Source organism: Macrosteles quadrilineatus, unplaced genomic scaffold, assembly GCF_028750875.1.
Source record: "Macrosteles quadrilineatus isolate MER2022 unplaced genomic scaffold, UCM_ALF_1.0 Scaffold_1__1_contigs__length_201487025, whole genome shotgun sequence".
Lineage (NCBI taxonomy): Eukaryota > Metazoa > Arthropoda > Insecta > Hemiptera > Cicadellidae > Macrosteles > Macrosteles quadrilineatus.
In genome coordinates, this window is record NW_026542594.1 from 320,514 (window position 1) to 340,007 (window position 19,494).

Below are 19,494 nucleotides of genomic sequence, written 5' to 3' on the forward strand. Positions count from 1 at the left end.
GTTAAATATTTACGTAAATAACCTAATTTATAAATTATAAAGCTTTGTGAAATCGATTGTTTTCATTTTCAAAGAAAATCACAAACTGTTTGTCCGAATTGTCTACAAGCAAGCCTCATTGTCAGTGGCAGTTGAAACTAGAATTATTTTTTATAAAATAGGTTTCCATTTCTAGCTGAATTTTTTGGATGATTGAGTAACACTTTTTTCAAGTATAATACTAGTGGTAGAGCGGGGGGCTTCAGAGCCGGAGGTGACAGGTTCAAATCCCCCATGGAGTTTATCCACGTGATAATGCCGCGACCCTGTAGGGCTAGCCTGAAGTAAATATGTAAACAAGCTCCGGGCTAGAACTAATTGTCCTAGAGTGTAAAGTTAAGACATAACAAATTAAAAATAAGTGCATAAAATTAAGAATTCTCCACTATGAATAAACGCTTCTGTTCAAAATCATGACTTTTCTGAGGATTTGCAAAATTATTCCTAATGCACAGAAATTTAAAAATGAATCATACTGATTAAGGATGCAGATTGCAGGGAATATGATCTCAGCAGATAAAAGACTTCCTGAATTAACACTTCAGAGTTAAGCAATCAATCTCACCTATCGTCGTTTCCCAACTTCGACCTTTAGAGTAAACAGACAATTGCGTTACCTACCTTACAGTACTCTGAAAATAATCTTAGTTGTTAGTTTTGTGTAGAGTTTCTATAGATTTGACTCCAATTTTGACTTAAAACTACATAGTGATTGTATATATTGCGTTAGTGAAATTCAGATTTATTGCAACAGCATAGTTAGAATTACACCTATTTAATTTAGACTTATGTAGACTTATATAGAGATGTAGACTTTCATCGTGTAATAACTTAAACCTAAACAATGTTACTCAGGAAATGTTTGAAACATTGCAAGTGTTGATTAAAGTCTAAATCCCATTTACAATCAATTATGAACTCAGAGTTGATCCTGTCTAAGAGTGCGCTACAATATTGAAATTTGGCATACTCTTTCAGTTTTGTAACACAACAGGAAAGTAAATTTTATGGTTTTGATAAGTTTACAATTCAGTTTGGAACGATATAAAAATTAGTGTGAGAAAAATTAAATATATTTCAGTGCAGAATTCTCTTTTATACGCTTAGTTGTAGTTACGTATTACTTGTAGTTGTTTATTACAACTTTGACATGAAATGCCAACTTTACGGTACTGCTACTGTAGTGAAGCAATATCACTGCCCACGTGAAATACGCATGAGAAAATTGATCGAGTTGATTTTTGTATCGTTGTTCTCTGGCGATTAATTTCTTCAGTTTAAAACTCAGCAGTGCAGGGAGCCGATGAGTACGTATCTCGTTATAGTGAGTCCCCGGTGAGCAGTTAGTCTATATAATGTAGTACTGTTTGTGACGACGACGACTACCTTGCAATGGTAAATGGTCTGGTCACGCTACATGACGTTTAACTTAATGTTATTGTCAAATTCTCTTACGAAGAAACCCTCAAGCCTTTTTTTTATCAAATAACGTTTACAACATATATTTTCGTTCACATTATATATTTTTTATTTTGTTATTTTATATTTATTAAAGACATTGGAATTTGTTACGCTTTTTATAGGGGCAACCGAAAGCCTGGTCTTTTTGCTTAGTCAAACTTTTTTTAGAGTTAGATAGCATCAATGATAGCCCAATGGCCTTTAACGATTTGTGGATATAATTGTGGTGTAGGCATGTACTGTGCAGCTGGTCAGCCTTAGTCACTAACAAACCATCTCCATCCATACTTGGCTCTTAATACCTACTTTCGTATAGTCGCCGTTTCAAAGTAAAGGATTAAAGTATTAAGTCCAGAATCAAAGTTCCTTAGAATCTAACTAGGTGAGGTTTTATATTTTAAGGTGAGCAATAAATACCCTGGCTACCCCTGGGTGTTGTGTTGTTGTCTAAGAACAGCCATTTTTGTATAATCGTTGTTAACTAATGTACCAGTAAGTTCATTTAATGAACTAATATGTATAAGGAACATTACAAATTTACCTATTTATTATTTAAATAAACTCTTATTTAGTCAGTAAAATTACTGGGTTAAACCATTGACTATATAGTCAATGGTAAAACTTAATATTTTCACCTCACTTGCAGTGTAATAACACTGTATTAACATCATGTTAGTCCTCGTTGTACTCCAAGAGTCCTTTATCTCCCGATACATAAATAACACTGTAAGAAAAGGCTCTTAAAAATGGCAAACAGTAAAGTGTCTATTCACCTTTGGCAATACTATAGAGTTATTTTGGATTTCAAAACAATTCCATAAGTTGTGACTAACGATTCGTCCTACTTTGTGTCACAATCATATTAATTAGATCGGTTCAATCGTAAATTACTTCTATTTGAAAAAATCCATAGAAATAGCATAAATGATTGAGCACGAAGAAGAACTTAAATAAATTATGGTGCATGCATGATCAATAAAGACATTCATTTGATTGAACTATTTGTGGATGCGTTATTTTGGTTTGTCTTGCAGTGTTAGTTCTAGGTATAACTTTTCCTTGACACGTTATTTTACTACATGTAAGATATAGTTTGAGTACCTTTAACTTGTGGACTTCCCTCTGCAGTCGCAGTATCTCGTGATCCTTTCTCTTGACTTCCTTCCTGAGCTCCGCCACCTCCTCCCCCAGCTCCGTGGACCGCTCCTCCCACTGCTTGATCTGGTTCTTCAGCACCACCACCACCCCCGCTCCCGCCCCTGCCACAGCCCCAGCCCCAGCCACCGGACCCTCGGGAGATCTCTCCCCCTTGGCAATGTTCGACACTCCGTTCCCCATGAGGCACATGCGGCTCGGCTCCGCGTCTCGCTCGTGCAGTATCTCCGTCAGACTGACCGGACCGTCATACGTGTCATCGGACTCCACGTGCTTCAGTCGTCCCTGACTGAACGTTGTGACCAGACTGTGTCCCTGGCCACGGTGCGCGCCGCACTGAGCGAACAACGAGCCGCAGCTGTGAGTAGAATGCGACGCCGCGCCGCCACCCCCCGCCTCCAACCCGCCGTCCCCAGCTGAAACTGACGCGTTTTCAAGTTTTCGCACTTCTAGTAAATTCTTGAACACATTTCGTCCCCCGATGACTTTATTCGGTTCGTCGTCTTCGTCCAAATCGGTCACCATCTTGCCACCGGACAATGCGTCCTCGGGCTGGTCATATACGAACACGGAGTCTGTTGATGCGGTCGAGTCTTTGTGAGGCCATTTGACGGCTTCCTTCTGTCCATCGGTGATCATCTCCCAGACTACTCTGGTCTCTCTGCTGACGGCTGACTGCAGACTCAAGTCGTTTTTTGTTGACGACTCATCTATACTGACATTTTCAATTTTCTCTGAAAACCTCACTCGTTTGTCAATACTTGGTTTCCTACTATCACTGCTGATGAGGTTATTTTGTTCGCGAGCACTTCCTAGATCTTGAAAGGTTTGAGCTAGTGATGGACTAGTGTCAATATTGTTGTTCTCTGTCGGTTTTCCAATGCCATCGGCGTCACTCCTCTGCTCACATGAAGCCACGTCGTCTACTGTGATGTCACCCATAGTCCAGGCTGTACACCTGCAACATTAGACGGAGCTTTCTATAAAATCTAATATTTATCATTAGATTGTTCGTATGTACATAAAGGGTTGACCAATGAATCAATAATTGTACATCAAATGAAACTAGAAGCAAGATAAATAATGGATTTATCTGATTCAGATATTCGAATGTTCGATCAATTCAGCTCAAAGAATGTAATCTGACCTAACCTTTTTAGGGTTAGGTACAACTCGAATACAATTCGTGAACAGCAGGTAAAAGAACAGTGCAGCTTTCATATAGCCCATAGAAAAATCGTAGTGGTAAAGATTACAAATTCAGATATCATATTCGCTTTACGCACCGTGGCCAGTCCTTTTTTACTGTATAAGCCTGACGGAGTGGACTGATTATGTGTTAACGGTTGTAAATAATTTAAGAAAGACACCCTGGAAAAAGTGTTTATAAAATATTTCAATCAAATCAATTATGCATTCATTTCTATAGGAAACGGGTTTTCTCCAAGTATAGTATAGTATAGTATAGTACCATTGACTATATAATGATAGTAGGCCCCTACTGTATAGAAAAAAAAACCAGATGAGTAAGAATACAAAGTAAAAAAGTCATCTAGAATTAAGATCTGGTATCTCATGCATGAACATTATGTTTTTTTATACTTTATTAATAATGCAACTATATTTTAAATGTGATTTGAATATCTAGTTTTTACAGTTTAAAGTTGTAGAACATAAGCGGTAGTTACAAGATATGTGTATAATGTATATTCAAAGACAATTCTGTTGATCTGAATAGTGCAATATAGATCCATCTGAAAGTTTTGACGTCTTTATAAGTATTAATCCTCCATAAGTAAGTTTCTATGAAGGAGGGTCAAAGTTGGGACAAAAGACAAAGTTTAGTCTCGCTTAAGCTTTTGTCAAGTCCTCAGTAAGCCTAACAATGACTGTGTGATGGATGGAGAGTCGATGACCCGTCTGAACTATCAGATCAAATCGCACAATCCAACTTTAGTTAGTAAATTAAAAAGTTCATCTCTATGTTTTGTAACTAGAGTTGTATTCAGGTCACGATATAGCAAACATCAGCAAGTTTATTGGGAAATGTGAATTGTTGCAGCATAAATGCAATGTTAAAATATATGGGGGCTTATGTAAGTAATAAATACATCAAACTTTGAATATCTAAATCCAAACGTAATTTCACAACTGGATGAATGTTAAGCTTTGATCTTTTCACATATTTGAACAGGTTGTGGGATTTCATTATTCGAGCAGTGAGTAATAAAATGTGGGAGTTATTTTCATTCTAATTGTTGAATTCTAATCAAAATAACCCTGTTTCACGCTTCATAATTAGGAAATGGATTTTTTGCACATCATGAACGTAAAACATAATTACGTTAAACAAATTAAAAATGGTCTAAACAAGAGGTAAAGGTCAATGAAATACAAGATAGGCTTAGTTCTTCCGTAATTGATAGTACGGCATTGAAAATTACAATAACGTTAATTTGATTTCGTTTTAAAGCGTTTGCGTTTAATTACGTGTACGATTAATTAGTTTAATAATCCTCTTACAGACACTTCATATGTCGCATTCAATATACATTCCAGAGTGTACATGTTATACGTTGTTTGGGCTACATTTTAAGCATTTTCATAAATGTTCTCATAATACATTTGAGTTCAAATGCACACTTGCACATACAATGAACATTTTTTAAATGGTGTAACCGTTGAGAGGGAATAAATAAATATATAAAAATACTATTGTAGTTTTATTTTTCAAACACATAGTTATTCATGGATTGAAAGACTCGCCTAGACGGCTTTGTAACTGAATGCAAAGTCCAACATCGCGCGTCAAAGAATGGAAGACGTTTCCCAGTGTGCTGTACAATATATTTGACGCTATTCTGGGAATCTTGTTCTTGTTTTTACTCTTTACTTGCATTGCTATCTCTCAATGGTCGGTGAATATTTCGACAAAGCTTTACATAGAAAGCTTTGATTCCACCTTGATGTGTAAGCAATGATTTCAGAACTATATAAAATCGGTCTTTAGTTATATAATATACAATATTTTGAACTCGTCGCACTTCAAAATCTAAGTGTGTTTTGTAAGTAAATCTGAATTCTTTTTGAAAAGCATTATCTTCAATTGAGTATAATTTATTTGCTTCCTAACATGAGAAGCTAAATAATACATTGAAATAAAAATGTATTTGTTCTATACTATTTAAATGTTATGATAAAATGCTTACATATACTTTGTAAGGAAGCCTGAGCAAGGGTTGTATAATAGCTCTAGCAAACTATACAATTCCCCGTAATCAGTACTAGGTGAACAATGCAGTTGTCTGCTTGCAATAGCGCAAGCAATTGAGCGGAGCAAGCATATTAATCCAATAGGCCTCCTCAACTTAATTAAGGGGCCTAATGTGAATAGGCCTCCCACGGTCTTACTGTCAGGTAGAAGATGTGCGTCAGTTTGCTGATACAGTACCGTTGATTTACACACAAACTACAACACTCAGGTTAAGTGGAAGAAAGGGTCATGTGGTCTTAGATTTGCCTCAAAGAAAAAATAATTTTCCATTTAATTTCATTTGACTTATTCAGACGAAAAATTGTCTCCGTACTATGAGTGAAATGGGGTTGTTGATGATAACCATACGATATTTTGTTTAAGGTCTTTACACCGGGCCTTTCCCGTTCTCTTTTTAATCTTAGGGAATGCGTTTTTCCCAGAAGGTATTAACGTAGTTGTTAATACAACAAAATATTAACATCATTATTCAGCAACCATAGAAAGCCCACAATCTTTACGTGTTAGCTAATAATAAATACCCCCGCCGTAGCAAACCTTCAGATCAAGTGAATTTCCATTCACTTGGCTGGAATTCTACTTAATTATCCCCTTAAAATTGGATTTATTTCCTATTAAATAATATAAATTTTAATGAGTGGGCCTACGTAGGTTTGCGTGAGATAGTTAGTGTGTTTTTTATTGAAATATCTTTGTAGCTTTGCATGAAATAACAAATTCACCAAATTGTATTTAAATATGTCATTAAACAGGCAAACTACAACAAATTTACACCCATACGTTCACCCCCAATACTTGAAGAAGATTTCTCTGAATAAGAATTCTCTGAAACCCCTATTTTCACCGTACCATGAACAATGGATTAGGTTGTTCATTGTTTTTTACCATGCACGTTAATAATTCCTTAACCTCCTTTTCTCCAAGTAATATATTCGCTGCCAACTGTGCTTATTCCATGACGGTCAGTAGTGCAGTTTCACTAGTCACTAATCGTGGGAGTCGTAGGAGTCGCGGCATAGGAATTGAGACAAGCGTCTCCAGCCGTACGCGCGGCCGTACTGGAGTCGTAACAGTCGCAGGATAGGAAATGGACCTTAACATGTAAATTGATTAAGCCTATATGTTAGTTTACAGAAGGTACAATTCCAATTTTAGTCCTTTATTTTAGGTAGCTTTAATGAGAATCTGATATGTTTCTAGTAAAGAATTTATATCCCAAAATTAACTAACATGGTGTTAAGTGTAATTGTTTAACATGTATGAATAATTTAAAGTGTTAACTTTTACGGGTGTTTGCCTTTTAAAACAGTATTTCTCGATTGGTTCTATTGAAGGGGCTCTCTGCTTGAACAAATAACGCTTCAATTTGGTCAATAGTAGCACGTGGAACATATTTCTCGTTGATCCCACAATTACACTGGATTACATTCGTTGTAATCTGGTGCAGTGTTTAACTTGGTATTGTAACCTGCCATGCTATGTTATGTAAATAATGTCAACCACGAGATACATAATAGAGAGCCATTTTATGAGTAATCATATTCACAGGTCACATTATGATGGATTATGATGGTATAAATATTAATTATTATCAATTATTTAATCACTCCGTAAAGAAAGTAGCTATTTTTTATAACACCTGATGTTCTAAATAAACTTTCCCTCGCTATCGATTAGTTCTCCATTTACCCACCACACACGCTAGTGTTTTGTTGGTTTATTTATATTATTTAAATCAGCTGCTTCAATTGTTGCACAACCTAAATGTATACAGAAACAGGCATTGAGTTTGTTTTGCTGTGTGTTCATAGTGCGTGTTTGAAATTGCTCAAAATATGTCCAAAATTCCCAATGATTTTATGTAAATAGCTTCATAGATACATAAAAAAACTTTCCACTAGACATATCACAGGAAAGATATGAAGTGCAATACAGAAAGTTTACGGCCAGGTACAAAGTACAGCATGTTAAACCAAATGAAATAAATGACGAAGTATAAATTAATTAATATATTTATCTAAGACGTCTATAATAATATGAAATCATATAAGTTGTGAAGTAGATTTTCAATCATAAAGTCTACAAACAAAAAAGGAGATGTGGATGTTTAAAGAATCAAATCACTAACTAATAAACAAATGAGTGATTGTCATAAACAATGAAAACGGCAAAATAAACATAACCATGTACTTCCAATTTGTAAGTCGTGTAGGTTTGCTACAGTCAATTTCCCCTTATATTGATATTTAAAAAATGATTGATAAATATAATAATTTTAGTATGTCTGAGGTCTGTTATTCTATGTGTGTATTTTTACGTCGTGATGAGTTGGCACAGTTCTCTCCAAAAGTGATTTTTCGGCTCTTGCTCCATTATTCCAGACCTCAGCTTCGCCTCGTACATGAAAAAAACCTCTCACCTGCTCGGCTTCACTTCGCTCATGTAACTTTCGGTCCTAGTAATAAAATATACTATTCATGTTGCCACACTTTTTTCCGATAAGGTACACTAACAAAATAAGGCATAAAACTATGTGTACTAGTGGTCGTCCTGTGGTCGAAACTCGACCAAAAATAATTAATGTACAGACTTCTCTATTTTCTCCCCACACTGTAAATAAAACATGTGATTGGAATTTCTTCCATTTGTTTCGATTTTCTGTTTACATTTTGTTGTTATTTCGTCACCATCATGGCAACCCATATGGTCCATGTTAATTTTTTGAAGTTTTCAATTTAATTTTTTGTTCTTATTTGTTAGCCTATTTTAATGTTTAAAAGCATTCTGCACATCTACAGGAAAATATCCTTCCAACAGTATGCGTAGATTTTCCCTGCGATGCACACGAGCTGAGAAAAAAGGTTTTAAAGAAACATGCTTGCATATTAATATATAGATAGATTGTGTATAGTATCATATACATATACATGTTATTTTTGTTAACAAAGCATACATGGTGTTATGTTTTTAGAAACCTGGGCTTGTGTTTTGGAGGTGCAGGTTCGAATCCCGCCAATCACAAACGGATTTGAACTAATTGTGCCCAGCTGTTGTAGGCCTATCTCGGGATCTTATATGAATATCTCTGTCAGGCGAAAATATATATTAAGGTTTAAACAATAAATATAAACCCTATGGTCGGATAAACTATTCACAAGCATTATTTGCAGGACCGGGGCTTAACCGTTGTCACCCTGTCGCTTTAATGAAAATAAAACCCTCCAGTTTAAATGTGAGGCGGATTTGCCCTCCGCACGATATTGAGGTCCAACCACCAGTCGCACTAGAGAAGCACAATAAAGTAGTCCGTTTATTGAATCTTGTTTAATATACAGTAGGCCTATTTCCTATGTAGTCATAGATTAAAAGAGTAGGTCGTCCGTAGACGTACTCTTTTAAAACTTACTCTACTTACCAAAGAAGTAGTGTCCACTCTTATATCCGTAATTAGGTGTATTCAATCGTATTCTAGGTCTATACATGTTGCTGTATTTATTAATATACGCTAACATTACAAGTTTACCCTAGTACGACCAGTTTTCAATGAGGAGCTTAAGTTTGCGGAAATGTCTTAAGACTATCTTTCAAAGAGGCTCACTATTAAAAGAAAAGCAACTATAGCGTTTGCTATGAAAGCCATAAGGGAAACGACCATTAGAACCTGTCTGTAAATCTTTCCTTCTGCTAGAGTTTGATTATACAGGGTGATTGGTACTCAGTGTGAGAAAAACTTTTTGGTGTAAGTACAAAGTAAATGCAGTGTGATGATGCATATAAAAGGTTCCAAGTCTAAAAATTAGCTTCCCAAAGAATTATTTTGTTTAAAAAAAAAAAAAACTAGGTTTTTAAACTTAATACAGCTATTTCTCAATTACCTGTAAATGGATTTGAGTAGATCATGTCATTTTCGTGTTCTACATTAAATTTGGAATAAGAATAATGGAAAATGACGAGGGGTCAGTTGTAAAAACTCCATTGTAAATAGATTCAAAGATAAAAAATAAGATGTTTGATAAAAATAAAAATAAAACATTGGTCTATTGCATTTGTTCACACCCTGTATACAAGAAAGTGCCCGAATATGGTAAAAACTGCGCCTTTTTATAAGCTTTCCAACCATGTGCTACACCATTGAGTTTATGTCTGCTTTAGTGGTTTGAAGACTACAAAGCATGTGTCTTTAACATTTAAAACATAGAAAGTCGGCATGTCCCGACACTTTCTTGTATACAGGGTGTGAAAAATGCAATAGACCAATGTTTTTTTAATTGTTATCCAACATCTTAATTTTTATCTTTGAATCTATTTACAATGGAGTTTTTACAACTGATCCTCAGTCATTTTCTATTATTCTTATTCAAAATTTAATGTGGAACACGAAAATGACATTATCTAAGATGTTTGATAACAATTAAAAAAACATTGGTCTATTGCATTTTTCACACCTTGTATACAAGAAAGTGTCAGGACATGCCGACTTTCTATGTTTTAAATGTTAAAGACACCATGCTTTGTAGTCTTCAAACCACTAAAGCAGACATAAAGCTTAATGGTGTAGCATATGGTTGGAAAGCTTATAAAAAGGCGCAGTTTTTACCATGTTCGGGCACTTTCTTGTATACAGGGTGTGAACAAATGCAATAGACCAATGTTTTTTTTTTAATATTTTTATCAAACATCTTATTTTTTATCTTTGAATCTATTTACAATGGAGTTTTTACAACTGATCCCCCCGTCATTTCCATTATTCTTATTCCAAATTTAATGTAGAACACGAAAATGACATGATCTACTCAAATCCATTTGCAGGTAATTGAGAAATAGCTGTATTAAGTTTAAAAACCTAGTTATTTTTGAAAAACAAAATAATTTTTGGGAAGCTTATTTTTAGACTTGGAACCTTTTATATGCATCATCACACTTCATCTACTTTGTACTAACACCAAAAAATTTTTGTCACACTGAGTACCAATCACCCTGTAGTTTACGCATTGCTAGTAATAAGGATGGAAAAGCCATGAACCGTCAAAGGGGTATTTTAACTAATAAGTAGATAATGGATGGATTGAATTTCCCATGTTCGTAGCATCGATATATAACTACGATTTAGTAGTTATATATCGATGGTTCGTAGATGGAAAGACGCCTTGCCGTTGCTTGATACCAGCTTTAGCACAGAACTGAGTACGTATGCAACAGTTACATAGGAGAAGGCGCTACTATAACTGTTTCTTTTTGCTGTTGACTGTAATTTAACTGGCATGTTGTTCCATTGAATAACATTGCAACGATGTTAACTTAACTCTTACACAGTAATAATTAATGTTTGCCTCTTATGCAATTTAATGCTTATCATTATGATGAAGTGCTATCGATACTTAGAAATAATAACATGTAAGATTATAGAAGTACAGTCATACGAATAGGTGTTCAGTTTTCAACTGTAACTGTTACATTGGTGTTAACTTCTGATGAGGATCTTACTGAGGATGTTGTAGCTAATGATTGTTGGACTTATTTCTTTAATTTTTCAGCCATTACAACATTTTTTTGGAATAAAAAGGATTATAGTTACCAAAGGTGTAATCACCGATTTCCCACTCTAAGGAGTACAGAAAGATCGTCGATAAACGATTATTTACACCTCTTTTAATTAATTTAATTTAAATAATCTAATTTGTTTAGACCTCAAAGAAAACATTCGTAAAGAAATGTCCATCGAATAGTCTCACAATCAACACTTATAACGCACTCATAAATACAAATATTTAGACACATCAAATAATTTTTTCTTTGTATCATACAAGTCAAATTGAGGTTGTTATTTTCGTGCTACCATCATAGACAATGTCTGCACTACTATAGTTTAAAAGTATTTCAAACTAATTTGAATTAGCAATTTATGTTGTATAAAATGTGTTTATTTATTAAAATTTGTTTAGAGACTCGTTATTATTTATGAACATTAGTAATAAAATCAAGATTGTTTATATTTCATGCAGAGTCGGTGTGGGTGTTCATTGAATAGTTAAATTTTTGTCTTTTGATCACAAAATAAACTACATTGACCAACATTCAATGTGACAATTATAGGGATTTCAATTCGTAATATTGCAGATATTTGTTGTATAGTAGATGGAATTTTGGATTGATTTCAAATTTGGTATTGTCTATTTAATCTAACACTATTTCATTAGTTTTTAGTTCTAAATCTCAACAAAATTACAACCATTCTACTTTAGGTTTGTTTAACCTTTGTATGCCTGTAAGAGGGTTATTTATGAATAAGGAGCTTACAGATTGATTCATTGCTTGATTTTTGACCCAGACGCCACTTGTCTTCGGGATATCAATGTTATAATGACGGCATCTAACAAAAGGTGGTGACTAGAGACGTAGATAAATACAATGATATAAGTATGAGGATATTGCTGGATGAAGTAAGATGTGTATGTCGACGAATTATACTGTATAACGTTGTGTGTGTCAGTCAGACACCGTGGGTGAGGTCAGGGGCTAATCAACCACTTGGGTACATTAAAACGCTTAACCTTGCCCTCCTTACCCGGGCATCTGGTGTTCTTCCGCAGCGTGTCGCGCTATTTACATCCTGTGAGCGTTTAACATTGTTTACAAGTTCATTACATTTTATAGAGCTTACATTAAAACTCAATATACAACGAGTCGTGTTCTAACTTGACAAAATAATAAAAAAAGTCAAATACCCCCACCACAGCAAACCTGTAAACTAAGCGAATTTATATTTACCTAATAGGATGTTCAATTAAATCTATTTAAATAACATTATATTTAACAAATTCCTAGGTTTAATGCTACAGGAAGGGGGTAAAAGTGTGTCTTTCGTGAAATATTAATAGCTTAGCATAAAATAAAGAAACTTTACAAATTTTATAAAAAAATCCATAAACAAGCAAACTACAACATTGTACTTATTCTCCATAAAAATAACATGGAAAATTTAAAAATTTACAGTCCGCAACCAATTACCGTAAAAACACTTCAGTATAAGTACTAAATTATTTTGTTTGAGCTCATTTCGTTTAAGATAAATAGGGAAATTTGATGTTTTGAGTGTCTAAAAAGAGGAAACCTAATTTTTACTCTATAAAACCCTACATAACACCCCGTTCTCATAGTCTGATCATGCTGGTTCGTAAACTCAAACAAGTTATCCGGCCCTACATCTTCAAGCCAAATTTCAACAAATCGTATAAAAATAAAGTTTTTGGCCTCTAGGGACATCAAAATTAAAAAGTAGTATATTGGTCCCGGATCTAGGTCTTACCGTGCCACCTACGGTAATAGCTACTTCCCATTAGGTAAATTAGGTCAAATGTATATAAAAAATATACTTGATTTCGATCAAGATTAATTTAATGGTCTTTATTAGTATCATAATTAGCTAGTATGTTTGTTTGAAAAATAATTAAAACTCAGAATATTAGTTGTAGGCTACACACAACAACTCCAAAGAAAGCTAGGTATTTGTTGCAATGCAGTTTATTGAATGTATATTACTTTGTTTATAGATAAGTAATAAACGTTTGGTCTTGATTAGAAGTTTGACAAAATTACCATTCCAAGAACTTCCTAAATAGTGCTAGCCTATTGATAGTTCTAGTAAGTCTTTACTCTATTAAAATATAAATTTAAGTATTTTTCAATAAACTATTTGTCTAACAGTGGCTCGAATTTGACAAGTGTCCTGCATGTGTATGTATATGTACATGAGTGTGTGACGAGATAATTAGCAGCTCTGGTGGTCATCTTGTTAAGCTACGTCACGCTACAATGTATCTGTGTCTATTGTATGTCAACGTACTGTAGTGTTGTCCCACGACTACTGAAAAACTGCTCCCTTCATATTACTAACTTTCTTAGACGTTTTCAATCTCAGTTAATATGATAGAAATGCAAAAATTAATGTTATATCTAAAAAAAAACATTTTTGTTAGATTTAACATTTTTCCCTACAGAACAGGATCTGTAATTTTATGACAACCTATTAGGATCTGGGACGATACTGAAATAGTTCAGGACATTTCACTGAGAAATAGGTGAGAAACGCGAATTACACAGAATACACGCCAGTGTGATGAATCAATCATTGCAGATCAATAATCAATGCTATTGTAAGTTGGTTGTCTATGCATTGTTAATGTTTGTGACTCCCCTTGCATAAATTCCCACTGTAAATATTTGCAGTATTATTGCCCCTTACAAAATAAATTGTAAATCAAACTGTCCAACAATCCAGTTGGGCTTTAACCAAACCTTGTCTATATGCAGGAGCACTGCAATAAGAGTGATTTGATTGGTCACAAGTTTCTAAAGTAACTCTAAGCCTGTAACTATAGCAGCCAATACTGCCGCAAGTTATCTACCGAAGCACTTTAGGCTAGACGCTTACACGAAGTCTGGTGTTTTATGTTTTGACGATGTTTCTCATCAGGTTAGATTTGGGAAATAAAATTTTACATAGATTTACGGAAGGAAAATACAGCTTTCTACTTTAATGAATTTTTCATTTATAAACTTTTACACTATAAACTTTTTTATTGATATTAATTAAATACAGGGTGAGTTTTAATTATCCCCCCCCCCAACTTTTTCCTACATTTTTTCAAATATCAATCCCAGACCACTTCCAAACATTGTTGGGTAGTAAGTACTTAATTTTGACGAGGTGGTCTTTTCCGGCTGCCATCTTGGATCCGCCATATTGGATGCAAAATATTTGTTTTTAATTTAAAGGTGGGGTTGTGACCCATTATTTCGAACTACATTTCTACCCTGATTACAATGCCACAAACAGTTTTTAAAAATCTTGATTCATTCCAAAGTTATGAATGTTTTTTAAAACTTTATTTTTAGCCTATTTTAACATTGTGCATTTACAAACTAAGACCATAATCTCAAAATAGGGCTAGATAAAGATAAGTATACACTACCAGTTATTGTCGACCTATTTTTACTTGGTTGTGACAGATGTATTTTATTCGGGCGCCATCTTGGATCCACCATTTTGAAATGTGATAATTTTTTTTTAATACGAAGGGGGTGTTGTGACCCATCACTTCATTAAATGTTAATTATTTAAACTCAGTTAAATATGGAATACGCGCTTCGAGGAGCTAAATCTTTTAGTAGCATAAAGCTATAGCTAAGAAAGTGAGCTACTGTATCATTAATAACTGCAACTATATATTATGACAATGCTACTAACTATAAACCGATTTGTTTATACTTTTACTACTTTCAGCGTAGAGAAGATTGATAGACATAGTTTATTTGGACTTTAATGCAATGTAATAAGTTTTTCACTCAGTTACTTGTTTTCGCAAAAACTATATTCAGCAGCTGTTTACAAGGTGTGCAGCGCATTGTGGGAACCGTGAATAAGTTATTTGGTGAAACGGAAAGGGGTTTTAAAATGTTAAATGCTATAAAATAATATGCGATCAATCGCTGATGCAGTGATGTATGTGCGATAAATAGTATTTTCCAACACTCTGTTGGTACGTAATATATTAAGTTTTATCATATGAAGTGCAGGATAATACATGATAATACGGACAAGATGTTTAAACTATTCTCTTTATACTGGCGTAATCTCCTAAAAATATATTTATGTAAAAAAATCGGATATCTGGATAACGAAGCAATTAAAAAATATATTGCTGATATTCTATATATTTCGACCTATAGTTCCATTTCCTGAAATTTTGCTGTTTACGGGACACTTTCAATAACTAAGAAAAACAAACAAAATTAAACAAAAAAATTTTAAACTTCCTTTTCACTTTACACCAAACAATATTCTGATCAAGGAATAACCAAATTGATGTAAATTGTCCATCGTTGCTTTGGCTTTAAGAACTTAACCAATAATGGATCTTAGATGTGAATGATATTTTTCATGAGAAGAATGTGTTTGTGATACTATAGTTAAATTTGTGGTTTATTCAAATAAACTCTCGTTTCCATTAATGCTATTTAAAATCTTAATTGCTTTTTAATATGTAAACAACCAATATATATGTTAAATAAAACAGATTTAACATTGGGATTAATTAAAATGTTAGTATGCAAATTGAATTACTGTCTCATCTTACTGCATTAGCTACTTGACCAACTTGCCTTGTGCTTCGTTGTATAGAAACAAGGTTAAGTGATTTAAGAATGGAAATCTTCTAGAAAAGGTATTTTCTTAAAAGTTAGTTTTGATATCACCTAATTACCCTATTATATACGGAAGTTTCCACCCTAGTTCATATTTGATTCACGGAATTTAAAAAGACGAGACAAATTAAACTGGTGGTTAACTAAACAACACATTGTTTTGAGTTATTTTAACTCAGATCTTTAATCTTTAGAGCTGAAGTTTTATTTTGATTAACTTTATTGAATGAATGAATGATTGAATGAATGAATAAATGAATGTTTCACTTGTTCAAACACTAATATGTCACAATTCTAGAAGTTATATAAAGAGGAAGTAAAGATAGCCAAGTCATTACTCATCGATTGTTTGACTTCATGTTTAGATAATGTATCATTGAGAGACGAGAAGTGGTGAAAACTCGTAAACAAACGTTATGAATTATCAGGAGAACCAACAGGGGTCAAAGACCTTCTAGATAGATGTTTGCTGTGGTTAGAGGTATATAATGTGGTTTGTATAGTGTCTGTAATTATAAAATGTCCCTATAGTTGAAGAAAGCCTGGCAGTTTTCAGTTTACGAGGGAAAAATCAATAAAGATATCATAAGGCATTCATGTTTGTATAATGCAGTATATCCCGTAATTAGTATATAGTTGAGTGTTGTCTTTACAATTTCGTTTTAGCGAATTTCCCATATAGGGAATAAGCTATTACCGTAGGTCTCATGGTAAGACCTAGTAGTCCAGGACCTGACTAGGGTTCTGTGTGCATGTCGTGTATAGAGAATTTTGCTTTTGCATTTCACTATTTGTCAAAAAGTTATTAGCAAAAGTAAAATAAAAATAACAATTAAATGTACATTTATTAATATTGTGGGATAAATAGTAGGTTAACAACAAAAGTGTGAAGACAAAAAAGATAGGCTTAAAAAACATCTTACAAACAAAAAAAGAATCATCCCGGTTCTTTAACCAGTATGCGAAATATACGCATTTAAAGAATTGTTCCAGCCGCAATATTTTCCGGACTTTCTGACATGTTAAGTGTTTGTTAACGGTTTATTTAATCTCTTGGCTTTAATTTTAGTTTCAAACATTAACTGTTTGGTATCGTTGGAAAGGGCATAAAATTATCTACAACTTTTGTAATGGGTAGTTATTTCATTCTATAAGCGTTTAACAAGTTATGAGGTAAATTTCAAAAACAATGACATTAAAAACCACGTTTTTTAATATTGTGAGATAAATATTAAGTTGACAACAAAAGTGTAAATACAAAAAACATTTCCTGTAAAATTATCTTTCAAACAAAAAAAGAATCACCCCGATCCGTTAAACGGTTTGCGAAATATACGCATTTAAAAATTGCCCAAGCCGCCATTTTGATGACGTCATAGCTCGAAAACGAAACAGGCGCGGACTTGACACCCGAGTGGAAAACACTTCCTAAGACACCTATATTGAAATGCAAAAGCAAAATTCTCTATACACGACATGCACACAGAACCCTAGTCATGTCCAGGACTAAATCTTTCCCGGACCGTACACCACTTTCAGTGTTTTTTTACGGTTTATTCAATCTCTTTGCTTTATTTTTAGGTCCAATCACATATTGTTTGGTATCATTGGAAAGGGTATAGAATTATCTGAAACTTTTGCCACGGGTGGTATTTGATTTTATCAGCGGTTAAGAAATTATAAGCAAAACAATAAATATAATAACAATAAAAACGACGTTTTTCAATATTGTGCGGTGAATATTAAGTTTACAACAAATGTGTAAATACAAAAAAGATAGTTTGTAAAAATATCTTTCAAACAAAAAAAGAATCATACCGATCCGTTAAACGGTTTGCGAAATATACGCATTTAAAAATTGCCGAGCCGCCATCTTTATGACGTCATAGCTCGAAAACGTACCAGGTGCGAACTTGACACCCGAGTGGAAAACACTTCCTAAGACACCTATATTGAAATGCAAAAGCAAAATTCTCTATACACGACATGCACACAGAACCCTAGTCAGGTCCTGGACTATAGACCCGGGACCGATTTTCTTTTTCGTTTTGAGGTCCCCAGAGGCCAAAAACACCATCCGTTCAAATTCATATATATAAATGTAGGTTTACACGTTTGTACCAAATTTCATCAAAATCGGATCAATTTTGCTCGAGTTATCAAATTTACAAATTTAAAAAACAACATGAAAATTCTAAAAGTTTTAAACAAAGGAAATCGAATGGATTCAACTGAAGAATATTTCATATACGAAGAAAATCTAAAAAATCCAAATCATATTTTAAATAGCCAAATTCCTTCAAGAAACCCAATCTTTGACCAAATTTTAAAATCAAATAATCAGTAACAAAAAAGTTTTTCCAAATCCTGTCTAGTTCTATAAACCATCTGTATATATAAATCATATTTATTTACAAACAAACAATATAAACAATGGTTAAGTGTTTAATGTATTTTGAAGTTTGAAAATGGACTAATGTCCGAAACATGTCACTTCTTTTTATAAAATATAATATTCAGGGTGCTCAGTTGTACTTATTTACTTAATTATTTAATATATCAGCAGCCCTAATAAGTGAACACCTAAATTAAAATATATATATATATTTATATATGAGTCCGTTAGCGCGATAACTCGAGCAAAATTGATCCGATTTTGATGAAATTTGGTACAAACGTGTAAACCTACATTTATTCGAACGAGTTCGCGAACCAGCATAATCGGACCATGGGATCAGGGGTTTATGGGGGGTTTTATGGGGTAAAAATGGGGTTTTCTCATTTTTGACCCTAAAAACTTAAAATTTCTAAATTTCTCTCTAGACCAATTTGAAGAGCTTAAAAAAACAAATAATTTGGTATATTGAAGTGTTTTTGAATGTTCATTGACTACGGAGAATATTTAAAATTCCCATGTTATTCTTATGGAGAATAAATAAACTGTTCTAGTTTGCTTGTTTGTGGATATATTTTAATCAAATTTGGCAATTTGGTTTATTTCATACTAAGCTATCAATATTTCAATTGAAAAAAACACATTTCAACATCTTCCCTGTAGCAGCAAACCTAACTACTCACTAAAATTAATGTTATTTAAATAGGAAATAAATCTGAAAATTTATAGGGAATATTTTAGTAGAAATCAAGCCGGGTAAATGGAAATTCGCTTAGTATGCAGGTTTGCTGCGACGGGGGTATTTATACATAAAATCATAAACTTTGAAAAATCAAAAATAGGGTTCTCGTTATACTACAGATGCATATTTATGAATCAGTCCATGTTTTTTTTTTAAATTACACGTTTATAGTGTTGCGCGGTATATGCGGTATATAACACTCATATTATTACAATGTGATGGAAC

The 19,494-nt window shown here is 33.6% G+C and overlaps 1 protein-coding gene across 1 annotated transcript in view; it reads right to left on the minus strand.

Annotated features, from left to right (window-relative positions):
• Window positions 1-19,494, minus strand: part of LOC128983545 (cGMP-dependent protein kinase, isozyme 1-like) — a 121,240-nt gene that overhangs the window by 87,386 nt on the left and 14,360 nt on the right. Inside the window, exon 3 of the mRNA XM_054402854.1 lies at window positions 2,602-3,613. Coding sequence (XP_054258829.1) covers window positions 2,602-3,597 — 996 coding nt within the window. The 5' untranslated portion in view covers window positions 3,598-3,613. The remainder of the gene's footprint in view (window positions 1-2,601; window positions 3,614-19,494) is intronic.